The sequence below is a fragment of the Scyliorhinus canicula genome, chromosome 11 (genome assembly GCF_902713615.1).
Source record: "Scyliorhinus canicula chromosome 11, sScyCan1.1, whole genome shotgun sequence".
Taxonomy (NCBI): Eukaryota; Metazoa; Chordata; class Chondrichthyes; order Carcharhiniformes; family Scyliorhinidae; genus Scyliorhinus; species Scyliorhinus canicula.
In genome coordinates this window covers 34,422,020-34,448,277 of record NC_052156.1, presented here as the reverse complement: position 1 = coordinate 34,448,277, position 26,258 = coordinate 34,422,020, and the positions used below count along the sequence as shown (strand labels likewise).

At 45.2% G+C, this 26,258-nt stretch overlaps 1 protein-coding gene across 3 annotated transcripts in view; it reads left to right on the top strand.

Moving 5' to 3' along the window:
• Positions 1–26,258, top strand: part of LOC119973996 (constitutive coactivator of PPAR-gamma-like protein 1 homolog) — a 167,822-nt gene that overhangs the window by 34,170 nt on the left and 107,394 nt on the right. For all 3 annotated transcript variants that reach the window (XM_038812752.1, XM_038812751.1, XM_038812753.1), the window contains exon 2: positions 4,416–4,662. In XM_038812752.1, the coding sequence (XP_038668680.1) occupies positions 4,416–4,662 (247 nt within the window). The remainder of the gene's footprint in view (positions 1–4,415; positions 4,663–26,258) is intronic.

The following is a 26,258-nucleotide window of genomic DNA, read 5'->3' as shown; positions in this document are numbered from 1 at the left end:
TGTCCAGGCTACCTTTCGGTGATTAGATGGTTGAACTTATAGTAGTAACAATACAGATGTAAAATGATGTATATCATACATCAGTCAGCAAATTGATTTCAAATGTTATTTGCTCCCTAACGTGGTCTGGTTTGTGTTGAACGACAGGATGCTTGGGTGAGTGTTCTGAAAAATTGTGGTTGAACTAAGAGCGGTACACTGCAGTTCGATTAAGTTTCGCTGCAACCCTTTTTCTGGCTTTCATTTCTGCCAGTCAATCGCAGCAAGAAAGCCAAGTCCGTCGCTTTTTAGAGGTTAATTTATGCTTCACCAAAAAACGTTTGATTTCTTTTTGCTTACAGTGGCAGAAATTAGCTTTTTCAACCACATATCTTTTTTTGCAATGGTTCTGTGAACTAGCTTTGAATCATATCATAGCATCCAAAGATGTGCGGGTTAGGTGGATTGGCCATGCTAAATTGCCCGTAGTATCCTAATAAAAGTAAGGTTAAGGGGGGGGGGGGGGGGGGGGGGGGGGTTTTGTTGGGTTACAGGTATAGGGTGGATATGTGCGTTTGAGTAGGGTGATCATGGCTTGGCACAACATTGAGGGCCGAAGGGCCTGTTCTGTGCTGTACTGTTCTATGTTCTATCCCTACAGTGTGGAAGGTGGCCATTCAGCCCATCGAGTCTGCACTGACCCTCGAGCACCCCATCTGGACTTGCATCCCCATCCTTTTTTTTTTTTTTTATAAATTTAGTGTATCCAATTCATTTTTTCCAATTAAGGGGCAATTTAACGTGGCCAATTCACCTAACCTGCACATCTTTGGGTTGTGGGGGTGAAACCCACGCAGACACGGGGAGAATGTGCAAACTCCACACGGACAGTGACCCAGAGCCGGGATTCGAACCCGGGTCCTCAGCGCCGTAGGCAGCAATGCTAACCACTGTGCCACCGTGCCGCCCTGCATCCCCATCCTAACCCCGTAATTCATCTAACCACAAGGGCAATTTAGCATGTGCCAATCCACCCAACCTTCACATCTTTGGACTGTGGAAGGAAACCTGCGCAGATACGTGGTGAACATACAAATTCCACACAGTCACCCAAGGCCGGAATTGAATCCGGGTCCCTGGTGCTGTGATGCAGCAGTGCCAACCTCTGCTTTATTATGTTAAAGGGACTTGAATGTATATATAAGTTGCTGTTGTTTATGCAGAAGTATGAAGTGTGGCATACGTTCAGTGGTGTTACCTTTCTGCTTGTGAGGGACTCTGCAATAATATCAACCTCTTTGAAATGCCTGAGGACCATTGATAATTTTGACATTGTGTGCCTTGGTCCACTTGGTCCAGTTGCTGCTGAAACCTTATCAATGCAATTATCACATCCCATATCTGGCTGGATTCCCATTCTCTGACTTCTGTAAACTTTAGTTAATTCAAAACTCTAGCCACTCATCCATTGCTTGTTCCTTGATTTACTTTTGCTCCTGATTCACCAGCACCACAAATACAAAATTACTATTCATGTTTAAATCCCTCCATGTCCTTTCTCCTCCAATGTTTCAGACACTCACCCTGAACTCTTCAGCCCTTTGACTTGCATCCCCTTTTGCATCTCCTGCCATTGACCGTTACCATTGGCTTTCAGCCACCTTGGTCCCACCTCCTGGAAATCATTCCCTGCATCTCTTTGCGTCTCCATCCTCAGCTCCTACTTTAAGAGCTCCTTTTCAGCAAGCTATTTGCTTTTAATATTTTCTCCTTTGGTGCAGCATCCATTTTCTTAATTCTACCTCTTGAGGCACTAAATTGCCATTGTCATTTTAATCCAGTGTACTAATGAATATGCTTTCCATTCCTGCAATTTCCATCCCCCTTAGAAGCACCATGAGATTTGTTTCTACATTATAGGTGTTGCGTAAATGCAAGTTGTTGTTGCATTTGAACATTAACATTCTTTTTGTAAATTTGTATTGGGGTTTGTGCATTATGGCTTATTGCCCAGTATTTGAAGTACTACCAATTCCCAAAGTTTTATTTGTTAATTTTTTCTTCTTCCTTTGTTTACTTTACGCAATTTCATGTTTACCTATTTTAGTTTTATTTTCCTATTATCCTTGCCTCTGCTTGTTTGTTTTTCTTGCAATTTGTGGCCATGTATGCTCGGATTATTTTTGGAATTTGTATTAACATTTGCGATCACACCCTTTCCCAGCTTTGTATCCACTTAACTGGTGCCCTGGGGTATTTCTGTACAGGTACATCTGTCCTTGTTAAAATGAAACTGGTTTACAATAATTGATGGATGATGTACTTGCTCCCATTTAGAATTTTACCTGTTAATTTGAAACTAATTAAAGCAGGTTCTGTGATCCATAGAGAGAGTGGGAGTGAGGCATAACAATTATAGTAACTGCAGCTGTTCGCATATGACAGAAAATGGAGGCTTCATCTGGGAAACTTTGTGGTGCCTCACATCAGAAGTAATGTGTTGTGTTGACAAGGTAAATTATCTGATAGCCACTATAGAGATGTGGTTGCAAGCTGAGTATTCAGGGGTGTTTGACATTTGGGAAGGATAGGCAGAAAGAAAATGGAGTGATAAAAGCTGAGGCCAGTACCAGAGGATGACACTGGTTGAAGATAATTAGCAAAAGAAGAAGTGAGTGGCAGAAGCATATTCAATTGTGGTTTTGAAAAGGGAATCGGATAATTATTTGAAATGAGAAAATTTGCAGGGCTATGAGACCGAGGTGGGGAAGTGGGATTTAATTGAGCTGCAGAGCACTGGCGTAGATACCACTTGGCCTGATTTGTCAGAAAGGCACTGCAATACTTGCAATTTGAACCTTCATATGGATAGGTAGCCTTGAGGACAAGTTAATAGTGTATTTGGGGCAGTTTCTTTGAAGAATACATTGTAGAACCAACCAGGGAGCAGGCTATTTTAGACCTGCTAATGCAACAGGATTAATTAATCTCATAGTGAAGGATCCTCTAGGGAAGAGTGATTATAACATGATAAATTGCACATTCAGTTTGAGAGTGAGAAACTTGGGTCTGGAACTAGTGTCTTAAACTTAAATAAAGGCAATTATGAAGATCTGAAAACACGGTTGTAGTGGCTTAGGAAAATGAATTAAAAGGTAAGATGGTAAGGAGCAGTTGCAGATATGGTAAGTAAAAAGAATAGCTAAAGTAATGTTAGTCCATTGAGGATGAGTCTGGGAAATTAATGGGAAACAAAGAGGTTTTGAACAAATATCTTGAATCTATCATCACGGTCAAAGACTCTAAAAGCAAGCCAATAAATAGTAGAAAATCAATGCGCAAAAGGGAGGGATAAACTTTCATCATTAGAAAAGAAAACTAGATAAACGTATTGGACTAAAGACTGTCAAGTCTCCTGGACTAATGGCCTGCAACCTAGCATATTAAAAGAAGTGCTTGTAGAAATAGTAGTAGATGCATCTTCCAAAATTCCTTATCTGGTCATTATTGCCAATTGTGGGACCTTGTTGAATGAAGTTGCCTGCCTATTTTTCCAACATTATAGCATTGACCGTGCCCTAAACATACTTCATTGGTTCTAAAACACTTTGGAATATCCTGAAGTCATGAAAGGAGGTTTATGCAGTAAATATAAATCTTTCACAAAGTTATTGTGCTTTGTACAGGCAGTTCATGTGTGCGTGGTTTACTTTTTTAATGAACGGTTCATGGTTTACGGCAGTGCTTAAAAGCTAGTAACCTTAATCAGCTTAATTTCCCCAGGTATCATTTTTATCCCTGCTGTTTTTCCTACTCGCCGTCCCTTCTCTAACACATTGTGCCCCATCCTATCCCACAAAAAAAAACATGCTTAGATGTTGGTGTGTCACTGAATAGGTCCAAGAAAAGTTGCAGGGTTAATTTTCCCAGTCTGACTAACCAATTGGAGACATGTAAGTTGAGGATTTGGTATTTTGTTGGCAGAATAGGAAAATTAAATGAAGGTTTATATTGTTCATCCTGTGACAGTTAGCAGAGATGTATTTTGTTTAAGTTAGACAAGGAATCTATTGAAACCCTGGGGACCTTTAACATTGGGGAGAAAATTGAGTGATTTTGTTGCAGTGCTGAGCACTACAGCTGAGAGGAAAAGCTCTTGAGTAACATTTTAATGTATTAAACTCTGTTGTATTGCTGGTAACTGTTTTGGATACAAATATTTCATAGATGCTAATTTGCCATAATATTTGAAATGTACCAGAAATATAAAGATAATTACACTTGTGTCAATGGAACCTCAGGCACATTTGTTATAATCAAAAATGTGTTTATGATTTCATAGTTAAATTATCTTATGACTTATTCATATAATAGCTTACTAACTGTTCATGTCCATTCCAGGTGATGTGTAGATAAAATGTCTGATTATTTTGCAGGTTGCACAGAGCATTGAAGATCACCATCAAGAAGTGATTGCCTTCTGCAGAGAGAATGGTTTCCATGGCCTCCTTGCTTATGACTCAGATTATGCGTTGTGTAACATCCAGTACTATTTCAGTGCCCATGCCCTTAAACTGAGCCGGAATGGCAAAAGCCTCACTACCAACCAATACCTGATGCATGAAGTTGCCAAGCAACTGGATCTGAATCCAAGTCGCTTTGTTATCTTTGCTGCACTCTTAGGTGGGTGGACATATTTTCTGTAAAAGCATTATTGAAAGCATGCTAATTTGGATGGGAAAAGAGTTTCTTTTCCATTGTTTTGGAATTCCTTTGAAAATTATGCTGTTAAATTTAGATTTTATTATAGTAGTTTAAACTGTTTTACATTTTTGAAACATCTGAAGACTAGCTTCTCTCTCTCTCTTAATGGGCACCTAGCATTTTCTTAAATGACTGCTTTGCTTCACCCTTGGGTTGCTTGTCATTCACTGTTTGTTCATTCTGCTTTCTTGGTGCCATTTTGTGGTTATGACATGAAAGCAACCCAATGCCTTTGTGGTTATGACATGAAAGCAACCCAATGCAACTAACACTTATCGTCTCTGTAATACATCCATTATCTAAAAAAATAGTGAAGCTGTAACCTCTCCTTTCAGTTTTCCGTCTAAAAGTTACTTAACAAGTGTAATGCTTTGCATTTGATTTGTTAACAAAATGATTTTCCAACGACCTACCCGAGTACATCCAGAATGGTAAAGTGCAAAGATTCATCTATTTTCCAACTTGAGAATTCTAATCTCAGCAGGGCTTTAGGACCAAGATACTTCTCAGTAAGTTTAAAAAGATGTTATTATTAAAGAGTAATTATAGCTTCACTAGTTATTTAAACAATGGGTGCATTATAAAAACGATAAGCAAGCTTGTATTAGGCCTTTTTGAGTTGAGTGCATTTTAATTATGTTATCCTGGGAGGCACTTTATTTACACAGTCGTCACAAATTAAAGTTCTATCAATACGCTAGCTTCTTTCCCACACATCAAGCATTATTTTATCTATTTGTATGGAATAATCAAAAACAAATTTGCAGCAATTGCCATTTACACTGCTTTATGTAATCATACAGAGGTTTATGTTTTAAAATGGGAGCGTGTTCAAGGTGGTATGGCTGCTAAGAAGTAGATGCAACTCACCTCTTTAAAGAAAAGTATTTGTGACTAGCAACATTAGTGACTAGTTCATTAAATATGAACTACAGTTCAGGGAGCATGTGCATTGGTAGGATGGAGAGTAGGATGCTTTGTGGGCATCTTATTACATATTGAAAAGAATATCATTATTGGATGAAGACATTTACAACAGAAGAGTATATATTTTTTAAAACAACTTGAGTAAATAGCTTATTCATTTATCTTTCACACGGGTCAAAATAGCCCTAGGGGTCACATGGTAACACAATGGTTAGCACTTCTGCCTCACAACCTCAGGGACTTGGGTTCAATTCCAGCTTTGGGTGACTGTGTGGAGTTGCACTTTCTCCCATGTTCAAGTGAGTTTCCTCCTGGTGCTCCGGTTTTCTCTGACAGTGCAAAGATGTGCAGGTTAGATGGGGTTGGGGCGGGGGAGTGGACCTGGGGTGTTCTTCCAGAGGATTGGTGCAGATTTGATGGGCCAAATGGTTTCCTTCCTCACTATAGCAATTCTATGGCCCTAAATTAGGGGTGGGAAGAGGAAGGGACTAACTCAAAGACCGTGTATGGGTGAGATGCTTTTGTACTTTTGTTTCATTTTTCCTCGAGTTCCAGGATTTTGACACAGCGACAGTGAAGGGATGGCGATATAGTTCCAAGTCAGGATTTTGAATGGGCTGGAGGATAACTTTGCAGTAATGGTGGTGTTCCCATGTGTCTGCTGCCCTTGTCCTTCTGGATGGTAGTGGCCGTGGGTTTGTGCGGTGCTGTCTGAGGAGGGTTGCTGAGTTCCTGCAGTGCACCCTGTAGATGGTATACACTGCTGCCACAGTGTGTTGATGGTGGAGGGGATGAAATTTGCGAATGGAGTGCCAATCAGCAGGCTGCTTTGTCCTGGATGGTGTCAAGCTTTTCCAGTGTTCTTGGAGCTGCACTCATCCAGGACAAGTGGAAAGTATTCCATCACAGTTTTGACTTGTGCCTTGTAGATGGTGGACAGACTTTGGGGAGTCAGGAGGTGAGTTACTCGCCACAAGGTTCCAAGCCCCTGACCTGCACTTGTAGCCACAGTATTTGTCTGGCTAATTCAGTTCAGCTTCTGGTTAATGGTAAGCCATCAGGATGTTGATGGTGGAGAATTCAGCAATGGTAATGTCATTGAATGTCATGGGCTGATGGTTAGATTCTCTCTTACTGGAGATGGTCATTGCCTGGTACTTGTATGGTGTGAATGTTATTTGCTACTTGTCCAGGTCTTGCTACATTTTGACATGGACTTTTTCAGTACTTGAGGGGGTACGAATGGTGCTGAACATTGTGCAATCATCAGCGAATATCCCCTCTTCTGACCTTCTGGTGGGAGGAAGGTTATTGATGCAGCTGAAGAAGGTTGGACCTAGTACACTACCCTGGGAAACTCCTGCAGTGATGCCCTGGAACTAAGATAATTGACTTCCAACAATCAAAACCATCTTGCTTTGAGCTGGGTGTGATTCCATCCAGCAGAAATCTTCCCCCGATTCCCATTGACCCCAGTTTTCCAAGGGCTTCTTGATACCACACTTGTCAAATGCGGCACTATGGCACAGTGGTTAGCACTGCTGCCTCACAGCACCAGGGACCCGGGTTTGATTCTGATCTCTGGTGACTGTGTGGCATTTACACATTCTCCCCCTCTCTGCATGGGTTTCCTCCAAGTGCGTAGGTTTCCTCCCACAGTCCAAAGATGTGAAGATTTAGACGGATTGTCCCTTCGCGTGGCGTTGCACGAATAGGACGGGGGATTTGGCCTAGGTAGTGTGGTCGTTCAAAGGGTTGGTGCAGACTTGATGGTCTGACTGGCTTCCTGCACTGTAAGGATTCTATGAAATGCTGTCTTGATGTTTCGGGCGGTCTCTCCCACCCTGACTATCCTCTTCCTGCTGGATCTAATGAAACATTTAGCTTTCTCCTCGGCCATTTTCTCCCTTTGTTGCAATTGTGTTTGAGTAAAACAGTAAACTATACGTGTCAAAAATCATTTGTTTGGTGGCAAACCACTTGTCTATAACACCTAACCTGTGAGATTTTCTAGCTAAAGTGATTTATTTTGGGGCCATTGTAACTATTGCACATTTTGCAAGTTAGCAAAATATATTCCCTATGAGACTTGAAAATTTAGAACCTCTATAACATTTTCCTCATCTGGACAAACAATGGTCACCTGCTTACCAGTGGAAAAGGGCTTTGGAATCGGTCTGCATTTCTGCAGTCTTTGCTAACGCTCAACAAGAGAAGCAATATAAGATGGAGCAATATAAGAGTATTGCATCCCACCCTAGAGGCTGTAGAGATCAAGGGCCCAGTTCAACATCATCTGCAAATGTGGAAGAAATCATTCTGATGTGATGAACGAATTGCCCCTCACCATCTCTCCTTTGCCATCATTGTGACCCAAGTTTCATACTTCCTGTTCTAATGTGTATCACGCTCAAATTTAAACATGAATTAGTTCAAATCATGAGCAGTCTTGGCCAAACAGCGTGGCACTATTATGTTGCATAATAAATTGGATAGAGGTATTCTTCATATCATTTTTGTAGTGCGAAGAGCAGAAAGGTCAGAACAAATTTCTGGAACTGCATTAGTCCACGCCTATCTCTTTCTCCCTGACGAGAATATTTGATTCATTATCACCGCCTACTTTGTTTAGCAAGTGATTTTTATGCCAAAGTAGCTAATTTGTCACTAATTCCAAAGCATTTGTCATCTCAAATGCTTGCAGGTGGCTCATTGGGAAACATTTTCTCAATATCCCAGTGCATAATGTTCACTTGATAGTCCTCATAAGCCAATTCAGTTACAGACTCAAAGAATTCCAGAAAATGTAAGGCAAAATCTATTGCTGCTAAATCAGTGGTTATTTATGACTAATGCTTTCGTTAATAGAATATTGTATGTTGCTGTCATTATTTAACATTCTCTGTGCTGGTATGTGGGTTTTGATGTTTGGCCTGGGAAGTGACTTTGTACCTTGGTGTATTGTTTTGTGTTTAGCTGGATATTTTTCCAAATCCTAGGCGTTTTTGTTGGTCAACTCTACTTGACTGACATAAATTCTTAATTACCCAGTATATTTATTTCTGAATGTCATCTTTCAAGGAATAAAATTTTCTTTCATTTACCCATCTCATTCTTTAGAAAAGTAATATGGATCCAAGCACGAGAATACAAAATGTTCCTTAGAATAACAAACTGAAAGACAATAAACTGATTTATTTAACTTGAGTATTAAACTCAGCCTTTTATGTCTAAACTAAGAGGTAGTCTACATTGTGAACTATGCTGAGTCTCAAAAAATTACATGAATGAATTGTGAGTAGAATCACTCACTATTCATGTTTGCCAGATATTACTATTTGGATCATTGCAGTGCATAGAATTTTCTTTCTGGTTGGATTGTTTTTAAGGTGAGTGTTTCATTGATATATGGATTGCAGGAAAGTACAGTTAATCATTTTATAGAATTGTCTTCATTCTGAGACTTAAAGTCTCCTCTACCTACCACTTAGTTGTGCAATGGTCTCTATTCAGCCCCTTTTGAAGATATATATTGTATTCACAATTACTGCTTGGGTAGATGCACCATCCTTTGATGAATTATCAGGTTCGGGTTTTTTTTTGGTTTAAGGACTATGTGCACTAAGACCTGGATTAAGACTGTCCTAACTCAGTTCATGTCGACTTCAACAACCAATGGTCTCGTCTGGAATTGAATCCAGTTTTCACAATGGTTTCACTTGCACAAAATAACAGCTGAAGTCATTCTCTGAGAGGGATAAGTTTTAGTTTAAAGTTTAGCAACATATTATCCAATATGTGGATATCCAATCAGTGCTTTTGATTAAAAGGTAGTTAACATGTGAGTAATGCACACTATGTCCACATGATTTCCGTACTCGCGTTGCATGACATATACCTGTGTACTACTTTTGTGTATTTGTTGGTAAAATGTTGAGATGAAAAGCAAAATGTGTGTGCTTTCTGATCATTGTGTATGCATTACTTCCTAGGCTACTGATAGTTGGTTATCAGCCAAGATGGTATGTAAAATGGGTAAGAATGCCATACTTTAGCTCCATTGGAATGCCAACTACATTGAATGGATAGGGAAACAAGCATCGTGGTTGGCTCAGTTGCTCCTGGCCAACAGAAGAAAGCCAGCCCTATTAATAAAGAGCAGCTCTATCAGAGCATGTGATGGCAAAGGGCAAGCACCAGCCATCCATGATTAAGATGGAGAGCAGGGGCACGTCTGGTGCTCTCAGCAGTAATTCTGAATCAGTCAAGGTTCCGCTTGGGTTAAATAAAAACTAATGTGTGCTAAGCCCATAACCAGGAAACAAAACTTTGTTTACAAGCAAAACGATTTAAGTAAAATGACATTTGGAATGCCATATTAAGTAGGTACATAGCTAAACAGTGTAGATAGCCAATTCTCACCTTGTTGTAGGTAGGATCCCAGAGATGACAGTGTTTCGAAGATCCTCCCTGTCCAAGATGGTGTTACAAGACCACTGAAAACTCAGCAAGTTTCACTAGTTCAGGTTTCGTCTTCATGGAGGAGTTTGCTTCAGCAACAACCACAGTATTGTAAGTTGTCTGTTTTACTATTTGATAGTTGAAAGGAGAGATGTATGGGGAAGCTTGAAATCTGGGGCGATTGCGGTTGATTTTGATTAGCACAAGGTAGCACATATGGATGTTTAACTTTCATCTGTCACTCTGAAGCAGGAGAAACATGACTAATCAACTACTGAGATTGATAGCTTGTTAGGTAAGAGTATTAAAGGTGGGTAAATGGGGCTGGAAAGCAGACCAATTATGATGTAATTTAATGGCTGAACAAGCTTGAGGGGCTGAATGGCCAACTCCTATTTCTGTGTACCAATGATGGTTATGGACAACTGAAGGTCTGTCGTGCATTATGCTTAAGCAGATGTGGGACTTCGACTTTGTAAGACCCCTATAGCTTTTTATGAATGCCAGCACTAACAACAGCAAAATACATTTACAAAACCCATTTAATGTGATAAAATACCGCAAAGCCTTTCACCGAAGCATTATAAAGTAAAATGTGACCCTGAGCCACATAGAGATATCAGGGCAGATGCCCAAAAGCTTGGTACGAGAGGTTGGTCTTGAGGAAAAGGAGGAAATCAAAATAGAGAGGAGAAAAGTTTTGGAGAGTAAATTCCAGAACCTAGGACCTAGCCAGCTGACGGCACAGCCAGCAATTGTGGTGTGATCAAAATTGGGAATGCTCAAAGGTCCCAAATTAGAGCCCTACAAGTATCTCGGATGGTTATAGGGCTAGAAGTGATTACAGAGATAGGGAGGGCCAAGCCAAAGCACGATAGTTACAAGTAAATTGGCCTTCCAACAGCCAGGGCGTAGCCATGAATATGTGGATGTAGCTGAACAATTCATCACCCGGTCATCACCGTGCCGCTTCGTTTTGAATGTTTAGACGGCTTATGATTTCTTTTAGAAATAAAAAGTCTACCTTGTAACAGATAACTTGTCAGTGGCCTTTCCTTTTAGTTAAAAGTCTGGATTTTGTGGTCAGCGGTGAAATAATGGCATTTGCTGCTGACGTTGAAGCAGAAAGCTGCCCACAAAGATCTAGTGATCTTTGTGGTGTGCTTTCCCCTTTCCTGTCAGCAGTTGAAACCTTGTGCGCAGTCACGTGGATGTCTTGGTGTGTAACCGCAGAGATGTCAACAAGCAGGTAAGCAGCTAATCACACTGAAATATTGACATCCAGCAAACCAAGTTAAAGAACTTTTATAACCTTCACTTTATTTCACTATTCAAAAATTTAAATTAATTTGATTAAGGTAGAAACTAAATAAATATTAAAACAACCTTTTAAAAATAATATATATTTTTTTAATCTATGGAATTTTAATGTATGATAATGGAATAATTTGGCATTCCACAAATAACAAAGTTAACTTCTTGGGCCACTAAATGTGCTTAGCAGAAATCATATGCCATTAAAAACCTCATATTCAACAATGTGTAACTTTTTTGTGGGTTTTTACAGACCATCAGTGTAAGGGTGGAAATGCTCTTCAATTCAGTTGATTTTGGATTTCTTGGGTGCCACAAGTGCGAAATGGGATCTCTGGAGACGTGTAGAAACATTGGCTAACTAATAGAAGACGCAGTTGGGATAAGAGGGACATTTTCAGGCTGGCAACCTGTGACTAGTGGAGTGCTACAGGGATCAGTGCTGGGGCCACAATTATTTACAATATATATTAATAATTTGGACGAGGGAAGTGAATGTACTATTGCCAAGTTTGCGGATGACACACAAATAGGTGAAAAGGCTGGTGGTGAGGATGACACATTGTCTATAGAGGGGTATAGGTTAATAGAGTGGGCAAAAACTTGGCCATTGGAATATATTGTAGGAAAATGTGGATTTATGCAATTTGGTAGGAAGACTAAAGGAGCTGAGTATTACTAATTGGAGAAAGACTGCAGAAAGCTGCAGCATAAGGGATTTGGGAGTCCACATGCATTAATCACAGAAAACTAGAATGCAAATTCAACATGTAATTGGGAAGTCAAATGGAATGTTGGTCTTCATTTCAAAGGGCATGGAGTATAAAATTAGGAACATCTTCCTGTGTCTGTGTGGGGTTCACCCCCACAACCCAAAAAAGATGTGTTGGGTAGGTGAATTGGCCAAGCTAAATTGCCCCTTGTTGGGGAAAAAAGAATTGTATATTCTAAATTTATTTTTAAAAAGGAAAGCTTTGCTAAAACCATACAAGGCACTAATTGGACCATACCCGAGTACAGTACTGTGAACAGTTTTGGTCCCTTTTTCTAAGGAAAGATACACCGGCTTTGGAGGCAGTTCAGAGAAAGTTCACCAGATTAATCCCAGGTATGGTGGGATTTTCTTATGAGGACGGTTTGAGTAGGTTGGGTCTGTAGTCCATAGAGTCCATAAAATTCCTACAATGCTGAAGGAGACCATTCGGCCCAACTTGTCTGCACAAACCTTCTGAAAGAGGACCTTACCGTGGCCCACTACCCCACCATATCCACGTAACCCCACCTAATCTACACACCTTTTGATTGTGGGAGGCAACTGGAGCACCTGATGGAAACACATGCAGACGGGGAGAACATGCAAACACCACACAGACAGCCCCCCAAGTCTGGAATCGAACCCGGGCGCCTGGCGCGGAGGCAGCAGTGCTAACCACTGTGCTACAGCGCTGCCCCTCACTGGAGCTTAGAGGAATGAGAGGCGACCTTGTTGAGACATAGAGAATTCTCAGGGGCGCTTGACAGTGTAGATGCTGAGGTTGTTTCCCCTTGTGGGAGAGTATAGGACCAGAGGGGACGCCTATTTGAGACAAAGATGAGGAATTTCTTCTCTGAGGATAGTGAATACTGTACTGCAGAGGGCTGAGATATAGATATTTACTCAGTAAGGATATGGCGGGAAGGTGGAGTTGAGGATTATCACATCAGATTCATGATCTCATTGAATGGTAGAGCACTCAGTGGACTGAACGGCCTACTTCTGCTCCTGTATCTTGTGGTTTTATTGGCAGCATATCTGGATTTCCGTATTCATCTGCTTGCATAGGAGCTCCTGATGTTTGCTGCCGATTTTAGAGGAGATTCTGAAATGACCACCCCAAAATTATCTAGCTTTTCTTGTATGACAGGGTGGGCAATTTTTCACATTGTAGGCAAATGCTCCTGTTACAGCTGAATTGAAACAGCTTGGCTCGAGGCATGGCAAGTTCTGGAATACAGGTCTTCAGCATTACATGCGGTATGTGTTGGGGCCCGTTCCCTTTGCCGTGACTCATGTATTCAGTTAACGTTTGATGTCATGTGGAGTGAATTGAATCACTGAAGACTGAATCTTTGAAGAGGAGGCTGTGAAGGATCATTCACTCAGCATGCCTGTCTGAACACTTTGGCCGTGAGATTTGTGGAGCTACCTCCTGTTAGTTGCTTAATGAACCCAGCACCATTCATGTCTGGATGAGGCAGAACAGGAAAACTTAGACCTGCCGTGTTGATTATGGGACCAGTTAAACTCTGTCTAAAGCATGCTGCTTCCTGTGTTCCTGTAAGTAGTCCAGTATTGTAGCTTTGCTGGGTTGGCGTCTCATTTTTAGTTATGCTTGGTATGCTCTCCTAGATTAATTAAATCTGAGTTAGTCCCCTTGATTTGATTGTAACAGTGGAGGGAGGAATATATCAGTCCCTGATATTACAGTTGAATACAATTCTGCTGCTGCTGATGGCCTGTAGTTCCTCATGGATTTCTAGATTTTAGCTGATTGATCTGTTCTTAATCTCTCCTGCTACACAACATTGAGGGAGACCTCAGTGTAAACACAGGACCAGTCTCTGCAAGAACTGTGCTGTGGACATTCCAACCAATGCTGCCATGGACGTGTGCATCCGTGGCAGGACCTGTAGCAAGACCAGTGTGTCAGTGGCGATGCTGCTAAGCCACGTTGGCAATGGCTTTGAACTCTCCACCCACAGCATATTCTGCATCCATTGTTACCCTCAGTGCTTCCTTTGTAATCCTTAACATGGAGGAATATGGATTTATTAGCTGGCAGTCAGTGGTAATCATCAAGAGACTTCCTTGCCGATATTTGACATGAAACCACAAGACTGATGTTAATTAGCCTTTCAAATGGCACCTTGCATATTAGATAGCAATAGTATCTTCTCTAACATAGTAAAAATATTGTCAGTGAAAGACAGACAGCTGTGAGAGTATGTAGTATTCAAATGATCATAAATAAACGCTATTACAAAAATTTACTTAAGAGTTGAAATGCAACCAGCTTCCATTCATAGATCTATCACTATGGAAGAGCCATGGAACAAGAATACTGTATTTGAAAATATATTGGATCTGGAATGTGATGATAGAACTCCTAAATTATTCCAGTGTATATTCTCAACCCAAATTAAACTCAGTGAATTAAATTATAGTTCAGTTTTGTTCTTGGTTGTGGTTTATGCAACTGTATATGCCCACTGCAGACTATAAATGCTGCTGTTCTGCAACTCCTTTTCCCCTGTCATAGTCCATCTTGCCTCACTGATTCTTCATTTAGGTTGAAAATATAGCATTTTCACCCAGTTAAGGTTGTTGATAACCATCTTGTCATTTTCTACTCTTCCATTAGCTGTATAGGCTATGTGGTTTATTGCATTTCATTTAAAATCTCATTCTGGATTCCGTACAAAAAAAGTTTGACTTGGCATTAGCTACTTCTAACTTCATCTTTTGTAAATATTTAGTGAATTTTTTGGTTGAATTTCCGCTATGCCCTCTTTATTATGTGGCCTTTGTCTTTGTTCTCCCCCGTGTTTTTGGTCTTTGTTATTTTCTTCAGCCACCCTGCATTAATTTAGTATGGTTCAATTAAAGTCTCATTCTAATTTCTTTGACATTGTCTATTGGTTGAAACTCTGAAAAATGATCATGAAACATGGCATAGCATCACTTGGGCAACTGACAGCTAGTAGGACTCTGAAAGTGGCACCCACATCTCACTCACAAAAGAATTTTTAAAAACCTCAAAAATCTTCCCAAGTGAGGGATACTATGTTTTTAAAAATGTAATTTGTACGTTTTTGAGGCAGATCTTGGGCTGGATTCTCTGCCGGTGGGGTGCTCCGTTTTGCCAGCAGTTTGGGGGTTTCCCAGTGGCGTGGGACTGCCCCACAATGGGAAACCCCATTGACCAGCCGGCGTAACGGAGCATCCTGTCGGCGGGGTGAACCTGAAATGTGGCGGGGCGGAGAATCCAGGCCCCTAACTAAAACAGAACTGCAAAGACAGCAAAAAGGGAAACGGAACATGTAAACATAGAAAGGAAACTGACCATCTCAGTTTCTAAGGAAACAGAATCAAGCAGAGGTTGGGAAACCCAAATTTGTAAGCAAACTAATACAGGTACAGGTTGAAAGATACAAGTGGACACAGAGCAATCCAAGCTGGGAAGTAGTAGTTGACGAGTCAATTGATGTAGTTCAGGCAAGCTAAAGGAAGCACGGGCAAAATCTGGAAGTTGCGAATAAGCAAAGATATAGCTGTTGAAGCTATTTCTGATATGGTAGCAGTGGTGGGTCAATGCAATCGAGACCAAGTTGAGCAGGTTCTCCAGACATTTGTGGTGAAGATTGTGCCGGTGGATGCAGGTTATTTGGCCCAGTGGTTGGGACTGCTGCCTACAGCGCTGAGGACCCGGGTTCAATCCCGGCCCTGGGTCACTGTCTGTGTGGAGTTTGCACATTCCCCCCGTGTGCATGGGTCTCACCCCCACAACCTAAAGATGTGGAGGTTAGGTGGATTGGCCACACTAAATTGCCCCTTAATTGGAAAAAAAATAATTGTGTATTCTAAATTTATTTTTAAAAACTCATGTTAACTTTGGATGTTATAGTATTGGATAGAAATTATTTAATATTTGCTAGTTTGACTTTTTTAGTAAAATATATTTGTTTTAAACTGCACAATGTTGTTATTTTCTTTTACTAAATAACATGGATTTTAAATTTCATCTATTTTTGTGGGGGGTGGAGGAGGGAGAAGAAAATCTTACTGAGATCGTAACCGTCATTTTAGCAGTGTCAATTCAGTGATTTCTGAAGGTTGCAACCACTGGGGACTTCAACAGTGCACTCTCTGGAGGAAAAAGGAATCAGCCTTTCTGCATTTAACTGCACATGTGTAGGTGTCAAATTGCTGTTGGTTTCACAAGGGAATGACAGCGAAGATTTCACCATTGTTACAAGTACAAAAAGCAGCCTTCATGGTCTATTCAATCTTTCCCACACAGCTTTGATGCCTTATCAAATGTAAGTTTTAAAATTTTAACTCCTCTACAGGATATGGGTGTCGCTGGCTAGGCCAGCATTTATTACCCATCCCTAGTTCTTAGAATCCCTACAGTGCAGAAGGAGGCCATTTGGGAAGACGGTCCAACCTAGGCCCCCGCCCCCATCCCATTCCCGGTAACCCCACCTAACTTTTTGTGCATTAAGGGGCACTTTAGCATGGTCAGTCCACCTAACCTGCATATTTTTGGACCTTCAGAAGGATTTGGTGAACTACCTCCTTGCACCACTGTAGTCAATGTGGTGTAGGTACACCCACATTGCTGTTACGAAAATGAGTTCTTGGATTTTGACCCAACAACAGTGAAGGAACGATGATATGGTTCCAAGTCAGGATGGTGAATGACTTGGAAGGGAACTTGCAGGTGGTGATGTTCCCATGTGTCTCCTGCCCTTGTGTGTTACTCATCGCAGGATTCCTAGCTCCTGGCCTGCTCTTGGAGCCACAGTATTTATTTGGCTAGTTCACTTCAGTTTCTGGTTGCGATGGCGATAACATCGAATGTCAAAGATCTGGTTTGGATCTCTCTTGTTGGAGATGATCATTGCCTGGCACTTACGTGGCACGAATGTTACTTGTCATTTGTCAGCCCAAGCCTGGCTATAGTCCAGGTCTTGCTGCATTTGGGCATGGACTGCCTCAGTATGTGAGGAATCGTAAATGGTGCAGCCACAGTGAACATCCCCACTTCTGACCATATGATGGAAGTGAGGTAATTGATGAAGCAGTTGAAGATGTGAAGCAGTCATCCTGTTGGAACCCAAATTGGGTTTGTGAGTCTGCGAGTAGTTATAGCTGAGGAAGTGCTGCGTGATAGCTCTTTTGATGATCCTTTCCATCATTTTACTGGTGATCGAGAGTAGACTGGCGGCATGGCAATTGGCTGGGTTGGATTTCTACTATTTCTTGTGTACAAGGCATACTTGGGCAATATTCCACATTGCTGGCTAGATACCAGTGTTGTAGCTGTAGTGGAACTGCTAGGCTATGGGTGTGGCAGGTTCTGGAGCACAAGTCTACGTACTGTTGCCAGAATATTTTCAGGGCCCATAGTCTTTGCAGTATCCATTGTGGTCGGCCATTTCTTGATTCGAGTAGTGAATCAAATTGGATGAAGACTGATGTATGCAATGATGGGGACCTCCAGGATGCCGAGATGGATCACCTACTTGGCGCTTTTGGCTGAAGATTGTTGCTGAATGTTTCAGCCTTGCCTTTTGCACTGGGCTGGGCTCCTCCATCATTGAAGATGGGGATATGTGTGCAGCCGCCTCCTCCAGTGAGTTGTTCAATTGTTCACCACCATTCACGGCTGCATGTGGCAGGACTGCAGAGCTTAGATTTGATCCATTGGTTGTAGAATATCGTAACTCAGTCTATTTCTTGCTTTTTTTTTTTTTTTTTAAATAATTTTTATTGAAAGAGTTTTTCCATACAAACATTTACCCCTACTAATTTTTAAATTATTTACAACACAATCCCTCTAGGCAAATGTCCCTCCCTCGCCCGCCCTCTCGCGCGCACCAGTCCTCCCCCCCCCCCCCCCCCCCAGGCAACCTTAACAAACAAGGCAGCCTACCGTTTCAGACATGAGCAGCGAGCAGACTTGCCCGCGTTACAGTCGTGCATGTCCCCCCACGACCCTTGCTCTCCCCCCCCTCCCTCCCCCCCCCCCCCCCCTCCCTCCCTCCCCCCCCTCCCCCCCCCCCCCCCCGGGTTGCTGCTGCCACGACCCCGAACGTCTATCTCTGATCTAAAAAGTCAAGGAAAGGTTGCCACCGCCTGGAGAATCCCTGTACCGACCCTCTCAGGGCAAATTTGATCCTTTCTAGCTGAATATAGCTAGCCATATCGTTAATCCAAGTTTCAACGCTTGGAGGCCTCGCGTCCTTCCATTGAATTAATATCCTTCGTCGAGCCACTAGGGATGCAAAGGCCAGTATTCCGGCCTCCCTAGCCTCCTGTACCCCCGGTTCTACCCCGACCCCAAAGATCGCAAGCCCCCATCCTGGTTTGACCCTGGACCCCACCACCTTCGACACCGTCCTTGCCACCCCCTTCCAGAACCCTTCCAGCACCGGACATGCCCAGAACATATGCACATGGTTCGCTGGGCTTCCCAGACATCTGACACACCTGTCCTCACCCCCAAAGAACCGGCTCATCCTTGTCCCCGTCATGTGAGCTCTATGCAGCACCTTAAATTGAATGAGGCTCAGCCTCGCACACGAGGAGGAAGAATTGACCTTCTCCAGTGCATCCGCCCACGCCCCGTCTTCTATCTGCTCTCCCAGCTCCCCTTCCCACTTGGCTTTCAGCTCCTCCCCTGATGCTTCTTCCGCCTCCTGCATTATCTTGTAGATGTCTGATATCTTCCCCCCTCCGACCCAGACCCCCGAGAGCACCCTATCACTCGCCCCCTTACTGGGGAGCAGGGGGAACCCCTCCACCTGCCGTCTAGCAAATGCCTTCACTTGTAAATATCTGAACATGTTTCCCGGGGGGAGCTCAAACTTCTCCTGCAGCCCTCCCAGGCTCGCAAACCTCCCCTCTATAAACAGGTCCTTCAGCTGCCGTATGCCCACCCTGTACCAGCTCTGAAATCCCCCGTCGATGTTCCCCGGGATGAATCTATGGTTCCCTCTTATTGGCGCCGCCAACAGACCTCCCATTTCCCCCCTATGTCGCCTCCACTGCCCCCATATCTTGAGGGTGGCCGCCACCACCGGGCTCGTGGTGTACCTCGTGGGGGGGAGCGGCCATGGTGCCGTTACTAGGGCCCCCAGGCTTGTGTTGCCACAGGACGCCCTCTCCATTCGTTTCCAAGCTGCCCCCTCCCCTTCCATCATCCACTTGCGCACCATTGACACATTTGCCGCCCAGTAGTACCCCGAAAGATTGGGTAGTGCCAGCCCTCCACTGTCCCTACTCCGCTCCAAAAAGACCCTCCTCACCCTTGGGGTGCCATGCGCCCACACGTAGCTCATGATGCTACTCGTCACCTTTTTGAAGAAGGCCCTAGGGAGGAAGATGGGCAAGCACTGAAATAAAAACAAGAACCTTGGGAGGACCGTCATTTTGATTGACTGCACCCTCCCCGCCAGCGACAACGGTACCATGTCCCACCTCTTAAATTCCTCCTCCATCTGTTCCACCAGCCTGGAAAAGTTCAACTTGTGGAGGGTCCCCCAGTTCCTTGCCACCTGCACCCCTAAGTACCTAAAGCTCTTTCCTGCTCGCTTGAAGGGGAGTCTCCCAATACCCTCTCCCTGGTCCCCCGGGTGTATCACAAAAACCTCGCTTTTGCCCAAATTTAGTTTGTACCCCGAAAAGTCCCCAAACTCTGCTAATAGTTCCATTATCTCCGGCATTCCCCCTTCTGGGTCTGCCACGTACAGCAGTAGATCATCCGCATACAGCGATACTCGATGTTCCTCCCCTCCCCTAGTCAGTCCTCTCCACCCCCCTGAACCCCTCAGTGCCATCGCCAACGGTTCAATCGCCAGTGCGAAAAGTAGGGGGGATAGGGGACATCCCTGCCTGGTCCCTCGGTGGAGCCCGAAATACTCCGACCTCCTCCCGTTTGTCACTACACTCGCCGTCGGGGCCGAGTAGAGCAGCTTCACCCACTTAATAAAGCCTTCCCCAAACCCAAACCGTTCCAACGTCTCCCACAGGTACTCCCACTCCACCCTATCGAATGCCTTCTCCGCGTCCAGCGCTACCACTATCTCAGCCTCCCCCTCCACTGCCGGCATCATAATTACATTCAGCAATCTCCGCACGTTCGTGTTGAGCTGCCGCCCCTTCACGAACCCCGTCTGGTCCTCATGGATTACCCCTGGCACACAATCCTCTATTCTAGCTGCCAGGATCTTTGCCAGCAACTTGGCATCCACGTTCAGAAGCGAGATAGGCCTGTAGGACCCGCACTGCACGGGGTCTTTATCCCGCTTCAATATCAGGGAGATCAGAGCCTGCGACATTGTCGGGGGCAGAACCCCCCCCTCTCGCGCCTCATTAAAGGCTCGTACCAGTACCGGTCCCACCAAGTCCACATTTTTCTTATAGAATTCCACCGGGAACCCGTCTGGCCCCGGCGCCTTCCCCGCCTGCATCTGACCTATTCCCTTGACTAGCTCCTCTAGCCCTATTGGCGCCCCCAGCCCTTCTACCAGCCCCTCCTGGACCCTTGGGAACCTCAATTTGTTTAGGAAGTCCTCCATTCCCCCTCTCCTCGTCGGCGGCTCAGACCGATACAACTCCTTGTAAAAATCCCTGAAGACCCCGTTCACTTCTTGCCCCTTCTGCACTACCTTCCCGCCCCTCTCCTTCACTCCCCCAATCTCCCTAGCCGCATCTCGTTTGCGAAGCTGGTGTGCCAGCATCCTGCTCGCCTTTTCCCCATACTCATAAACCGCGCCCTGTGCCCTTCTCCACTGTGTCTCTGCCTTCCTGGTGGTCAGCAGGTCGAACTTGACCTGCAGGCTGCGCCGTTCTCCCAGCAGCCCCTCCTCTGGTGCCTCCGCATATCTCCTATCCACTTCCAATAGCTCCCCCACCAGCCTCTCCCTCTCCTGCCTCTCCTTTCTTTCTCTGTGCGCCCTTATGGAGATCAGCTCTCCCCTGATCACTGCCTTCAGGGCCTCCCAGACCATCCCCACCTGCACCTCACCCGTGTCATTCAAGTCCAGATAGCTCTCAATGCTCTTCCGGACCCTTTTACACACCTCGTCGTCCGCTAACAGCCCCACATCCAGCCGCCACAGCGGGCGCTGGTCCCGCGCCTCCCCCATTTCCACATCCACCCAATGTGGTGCATGATCAGAGATCGCAATGGCCGAGTACTCAGCTTCCCGTACCCTCGGGATCAGCCCCCTGCTCAACACGAAGAAATCGATTCTGGAGTACACTCTATGGACGTGGGAGAAAAAGGAATACTCCCTCGCCCTCGGCCTACCAAACCTCCATGGGTCTACTCCTCCCATCTGCTCCATGTACCCCCTCAGCACTTCTGCCGCTGCCGGCCTCCTATTGGTCCTTGAGCTCGATCTGTCTAGCCCGGGGTCCAGCACTGTGTTAAAGTCCCCCCCCCATGATCAAGCCCCCTGCCTCCAGTCCCGGAATGAGGCCCAATAGGCGCCTCATAAAACCCGCGTCATCCCAGTTCGGGGCATATACGTTGACCATCACCACTTTCTCCCCCTGCAGCTTACCCTTCACCATCACATACCTACCCTCCTTATCCGCCACCACCTCCTCCGCCACGAACGACACCCTCTTTCCCACCAGAATCGCCACCCCCCGGTTCTTTGCGTCCAATCCAGAGTGGAACACCTGTCCCACCCACCCCCTTCTCAGGCGAACCTGGTCCACTACCTTCAAATGGGTCTCCTGTAACATTGCTACATCAGCCTTCAGTCCCTTCAGGTGTGAGAATACCCTTGATCTCTTGACCGGCCCATTCAACCCCCTCACGTTCCAAGTGATCAGCCGGGTCGCGGGACGACCCGCCCCCCTCCCCTGCCGATTAGCCATGTCCTGTTCCCTGCTCGCCCCGGGTCGACCCTCCCCTTCTGACCCGCTCCCCATGGCGATGTCCCCCTCCCCCCACCTCTCCAGTCCTCCACTTCTCGTTTCTGGTCTTTTCAGCAGCAACCCGGTGTCCCTCCCTAACCCCCCTCCCCCCCCAGGCTAGGACCCCTCCTAGCCGCGATGTACCCTCCATTGTACTCCCGTAAGTCAGCTGGTTCACGCTGACCCGGCTGCTCCTGCCACACTCCGACTCCCCCCGGCTCGGGGGGGGGGGGGCCTCCCCCCCCTTGCCACTCCTCCCTGGCCCCGCTCCGGCGCGGGAAAGGTCGCCATTGCTAGCCACGCCCCGCACTCCTCCCCTCCCCCCTCCTCTGCCCCGCGCGCGGGAAAACAGAGGAAAGCCCGCGCTTTCGCCCTGCCACACCCCACCCCGCCATCTTCAGTTCCACCCCCGTCCCCGTCCATGCCTGTAAAGAACCCCCCCTAGGAGCCCATATCCCCGATCTGCTCTCCCCCCCCCCGTCCCGCCTCCCCAACTTAACATTATAAATAACAGATAAATAACAAATAACAATGTACTTAACAGTCGCCCTCTACCAAACAGCATAAATAACCATAAATAACCATGAATAACCACAATAACAATAACTAAGGGAAGTTGGCAAAGGGGGAAAAAACATCAGAAGAAAAACCACAGCAAGAGTTCAAAATCCAAACAAAGAATTCAGCTGAAAGTACCCGAGCGGCTACGGCCGCCAAGTATCCCCTGGGTCTAATTCGAGTCCAGTTTCTCTTCCTGTACAAAGGCCCACGCCTCCTCTGGGGACTCAAAATAGTGGTGTTGGTTCCTGTAGGTGACCCACAAGCGCGCTGGCTGCAGCATTCCGAACCTGATCCGTTTTGCATGTAGCACCGCCTTCGTCCGGTTGTACCGGGCCCGCCGCTTTGCCACCTCCGCACTCCAGTCCTGGTAGACCCTCACCGTCGAATTCTCCCACTTGCTGCTCCTTTCCCTCTTGGCCCACTCCAGCACTCTTTCACGGTCGCTGAGTCGCTGGAACCGCACCAGCACCGCCCTCGGGGGCTCATTTGCTCTTGGCCTCCTAGCCATGACCCTGTAGGCCTCTTCCAGCTCCAGGGGCGAAGGGACGGCCCCTGCCCCCATCAGGGAGCTCAGCATTTCTGCTACATATCCCGGGAGGTCTGACCCCTCCAGGCCTTCTGCCAGGCCCAAGATCCTCAGGTTCTTCCGCCTCATTCGGGTATCCAGCTCCTCAAAACGGCTCTGCCATTTCAGGTGGAGTGCCTCGTGCACCTCTACCTTTCCCACGAGGACCGTGGCCTCCTCCTCCCTCGCAGTCATCTCCTGTTGCAGCTCCCGAATCGACGCCTCTTGGATCGCCTGGGCTCCCATCAGCCTGGTGGTCGTCGCATTCATTGACTCCAAGAGCTCCATTTTCAGCTCCGTAAAGAAGCGCAGGAGAGCGGCCTGCTGCTCCTCCGCCCATTTCCTCCATTCCTCGGGTGCACCACCGGCCGCCATTTTGGTCTTCTTCCCCCGCTTTTTTTTGGGAGCTGCTGTTGCTCTCTTTACCACCCCACTCCGGGTACAGACCATAAAGTTGGTCTGGTTCTCTTCAGGGAGCCTTCCCCCACCGGGATTTGTCCTTACAGCGCCGTTGGGGCCCTCCAATCGGCCCGAAAACACCTTTGTAGCAGGAGCAGCCAAACGTGCGACTTAGCTGGTCATAGCCGCAACCGGAAGTCTATTTCTTGCTTTTTATGCTGTTTGGCACACAAGCAGTCCTATGTTGTAGCTTCAGGTTGACACCTCATTTTTAGCTATGCCTGGTGTCGCTCTTGGCATCCCCTCTTGCATTTTTCATTGAATCAGAGTTGATACTCTGGCATGGTGGTAATGGTACAGTGGGAAATATGCCAGGCCATGAGGTTACAGATTGTGGTTGAGTACAGTTCTGCTGATAGTCCATAGCGCCTCATGGATGCCCAGTATTGAGCTGCGAGATCTGTTCGAAGTCTATCCCATTTAGCACCGACTGTGGTAGTGCCACACAAAACGATGGAGTGTATCTACAATGTGAAGACAAGACTTTGTCTGCACGTGGACTGTACCAAGGTCATTCCTACTGATACTGTCATGGCCAGATGCATCTGTGGCAGGCAAGTTGATGAGATGAGGCCATGTATTTATTTCCCTCTTGTTGGTTCCCTCACCAGCAGTCGCAGACCCAGTCTAGCAGCAATGTCCTTTTGGGCCTGGCCAGCTCGGTCTGTGGTAGCGCAGTGCACACTAACTGAGTCATGTAATCTGAGAGAGACAAAGAAGCAGGTAGAAAGGCAGGCCAATTTGGTGGGGGGAGGGGGACTGGAAAATTCCTCTCTGATCTCCTTAGTGAATCAAAACAAGCCTATAAAATCATATTAACGTTGATTTACATTGCAAGATATGTGTCTTGTACAAAGTGATCTTTTCCTAAGCCAGAAACAGATCCAGTTTGTGCTTATAGGAATGCAATAAATCTGTGTGCACCACACAAGTTTGACGCCTGCAGGTCCTTTATTCTTTGGGAAAGGAATGACTTGAAATATCTAACCCAACTCAACCCAGAAATTAATAATGGTGTTGAGAAAAGGCACATTTTGAGGCAGTTGTGGCTGAACATTCTTGCATAGTAGTCTGTAACATTTCAGTATCATCTTAAAGATCAGTAAGAAGGTTGGTGATGTTTTAAGCTTGGATCCACCAAATATATATGCATAAATTCAACAGACCCACCTGGAAAATTAGGGGAAAATATCTACTCTTCCCATCTTCTCATTTAATGCTGTTTCAATCATCAGTCCTTAAATGTAGGATGTTCAGATTTTCTTGTTGCCAAACTGCAAACGGAAATGCACCAATGTCAAGAGAAAATATTACAAGGTCATTGATGAAGCGTTCCTCTTGAGTTTTCCCTGTCCCTTCCCTGCTGTGACTAAAGTCTTTCCAGAATCATGTAGCTTGCTGCTGTGCAGCCTTTTCACCTGCATCTGTTTTGTAGGAAGTGATGGAGGGGGAACAAAGAGTGTTGTGCAACACTTCAGTTTGCTCTATACCCTCTATTTCAATATCCATGCTCCAGAATGTACTGGTGTCAATGTACATACCTTGTCTCAGAGGCAGCACTGTTGGAAACCTTGATTAACTAGTGGCACTGTATTTATGACAAAATGCATGAGGAACTGGCGCTGAGGACCCGGGTTCGAATCCCGGCCCTGGGTCACTGTCCGTATGGAGTTTGCACATTCTCCCTGTGTCTGCGTGGGTTTCACCCCCACAGCCCAAAGATGTGCAGGTTAGGTGGATTGGCCACACTAAATTGCCCCTTAATTGGAAAAAATAATTGGGTATTCTAAATTTATTTAAAATAAGAATAATAAAATGCACAAGGATAATTTTAGGTTATCATTGAGAATATGGTGAATATTTGCCTATCAGATATACATAATGGTCTGAGGTATGATTTTAGTGCATGAGAGTCCAAATTCATACTGTTGCCCAGGAACCACAAGAAGCATGAAACGTGTTCAGTTTTACCCAATGGTGGCATTCAGATAGCTTTCCCTTTTCCATGTAAATTAAAGTTTGTATGATGATACGTGCTGAAACTGAACTTGCTCACCAAATCTTTTGTGCACCTTGGTTGATCCTAACACTACTTTCATGCTGGTGCCTCCTGGGTGGCAGGAGTTTGTGAGGCGATTTGGCTTCTGTGCCAGAGCTTGGGATTTATGTTCCTGCTTCTGGGAACTAAGATCTGAGATGAACACTGCCGATTGTGGCACTCCTATCATGTGAGGAGCCTTGGCCTGTCTGCTTACTAACATATGGCTATGAATGGAGAATGTTTGTGAGTGAGTCTTGACATGCTGGTGTCGCCAAGATCAAACCCCGACAATTAAGCACTGCATCACCGTTATTGCCAATAGAACAGGAGATCTAATGACGATTGTGGGATCAGTAAAGTTCTGACTGGCCTTTCTCTAATTGGTCCTCTCTTGTCACAACCAGAAGAGATTGCCTGTTTGACTCTGGTACTCTAGGTCTTTGGCAACAACCAAAGTAGTGACGGTCAAACACTTACTAGCTGGAGGTTCC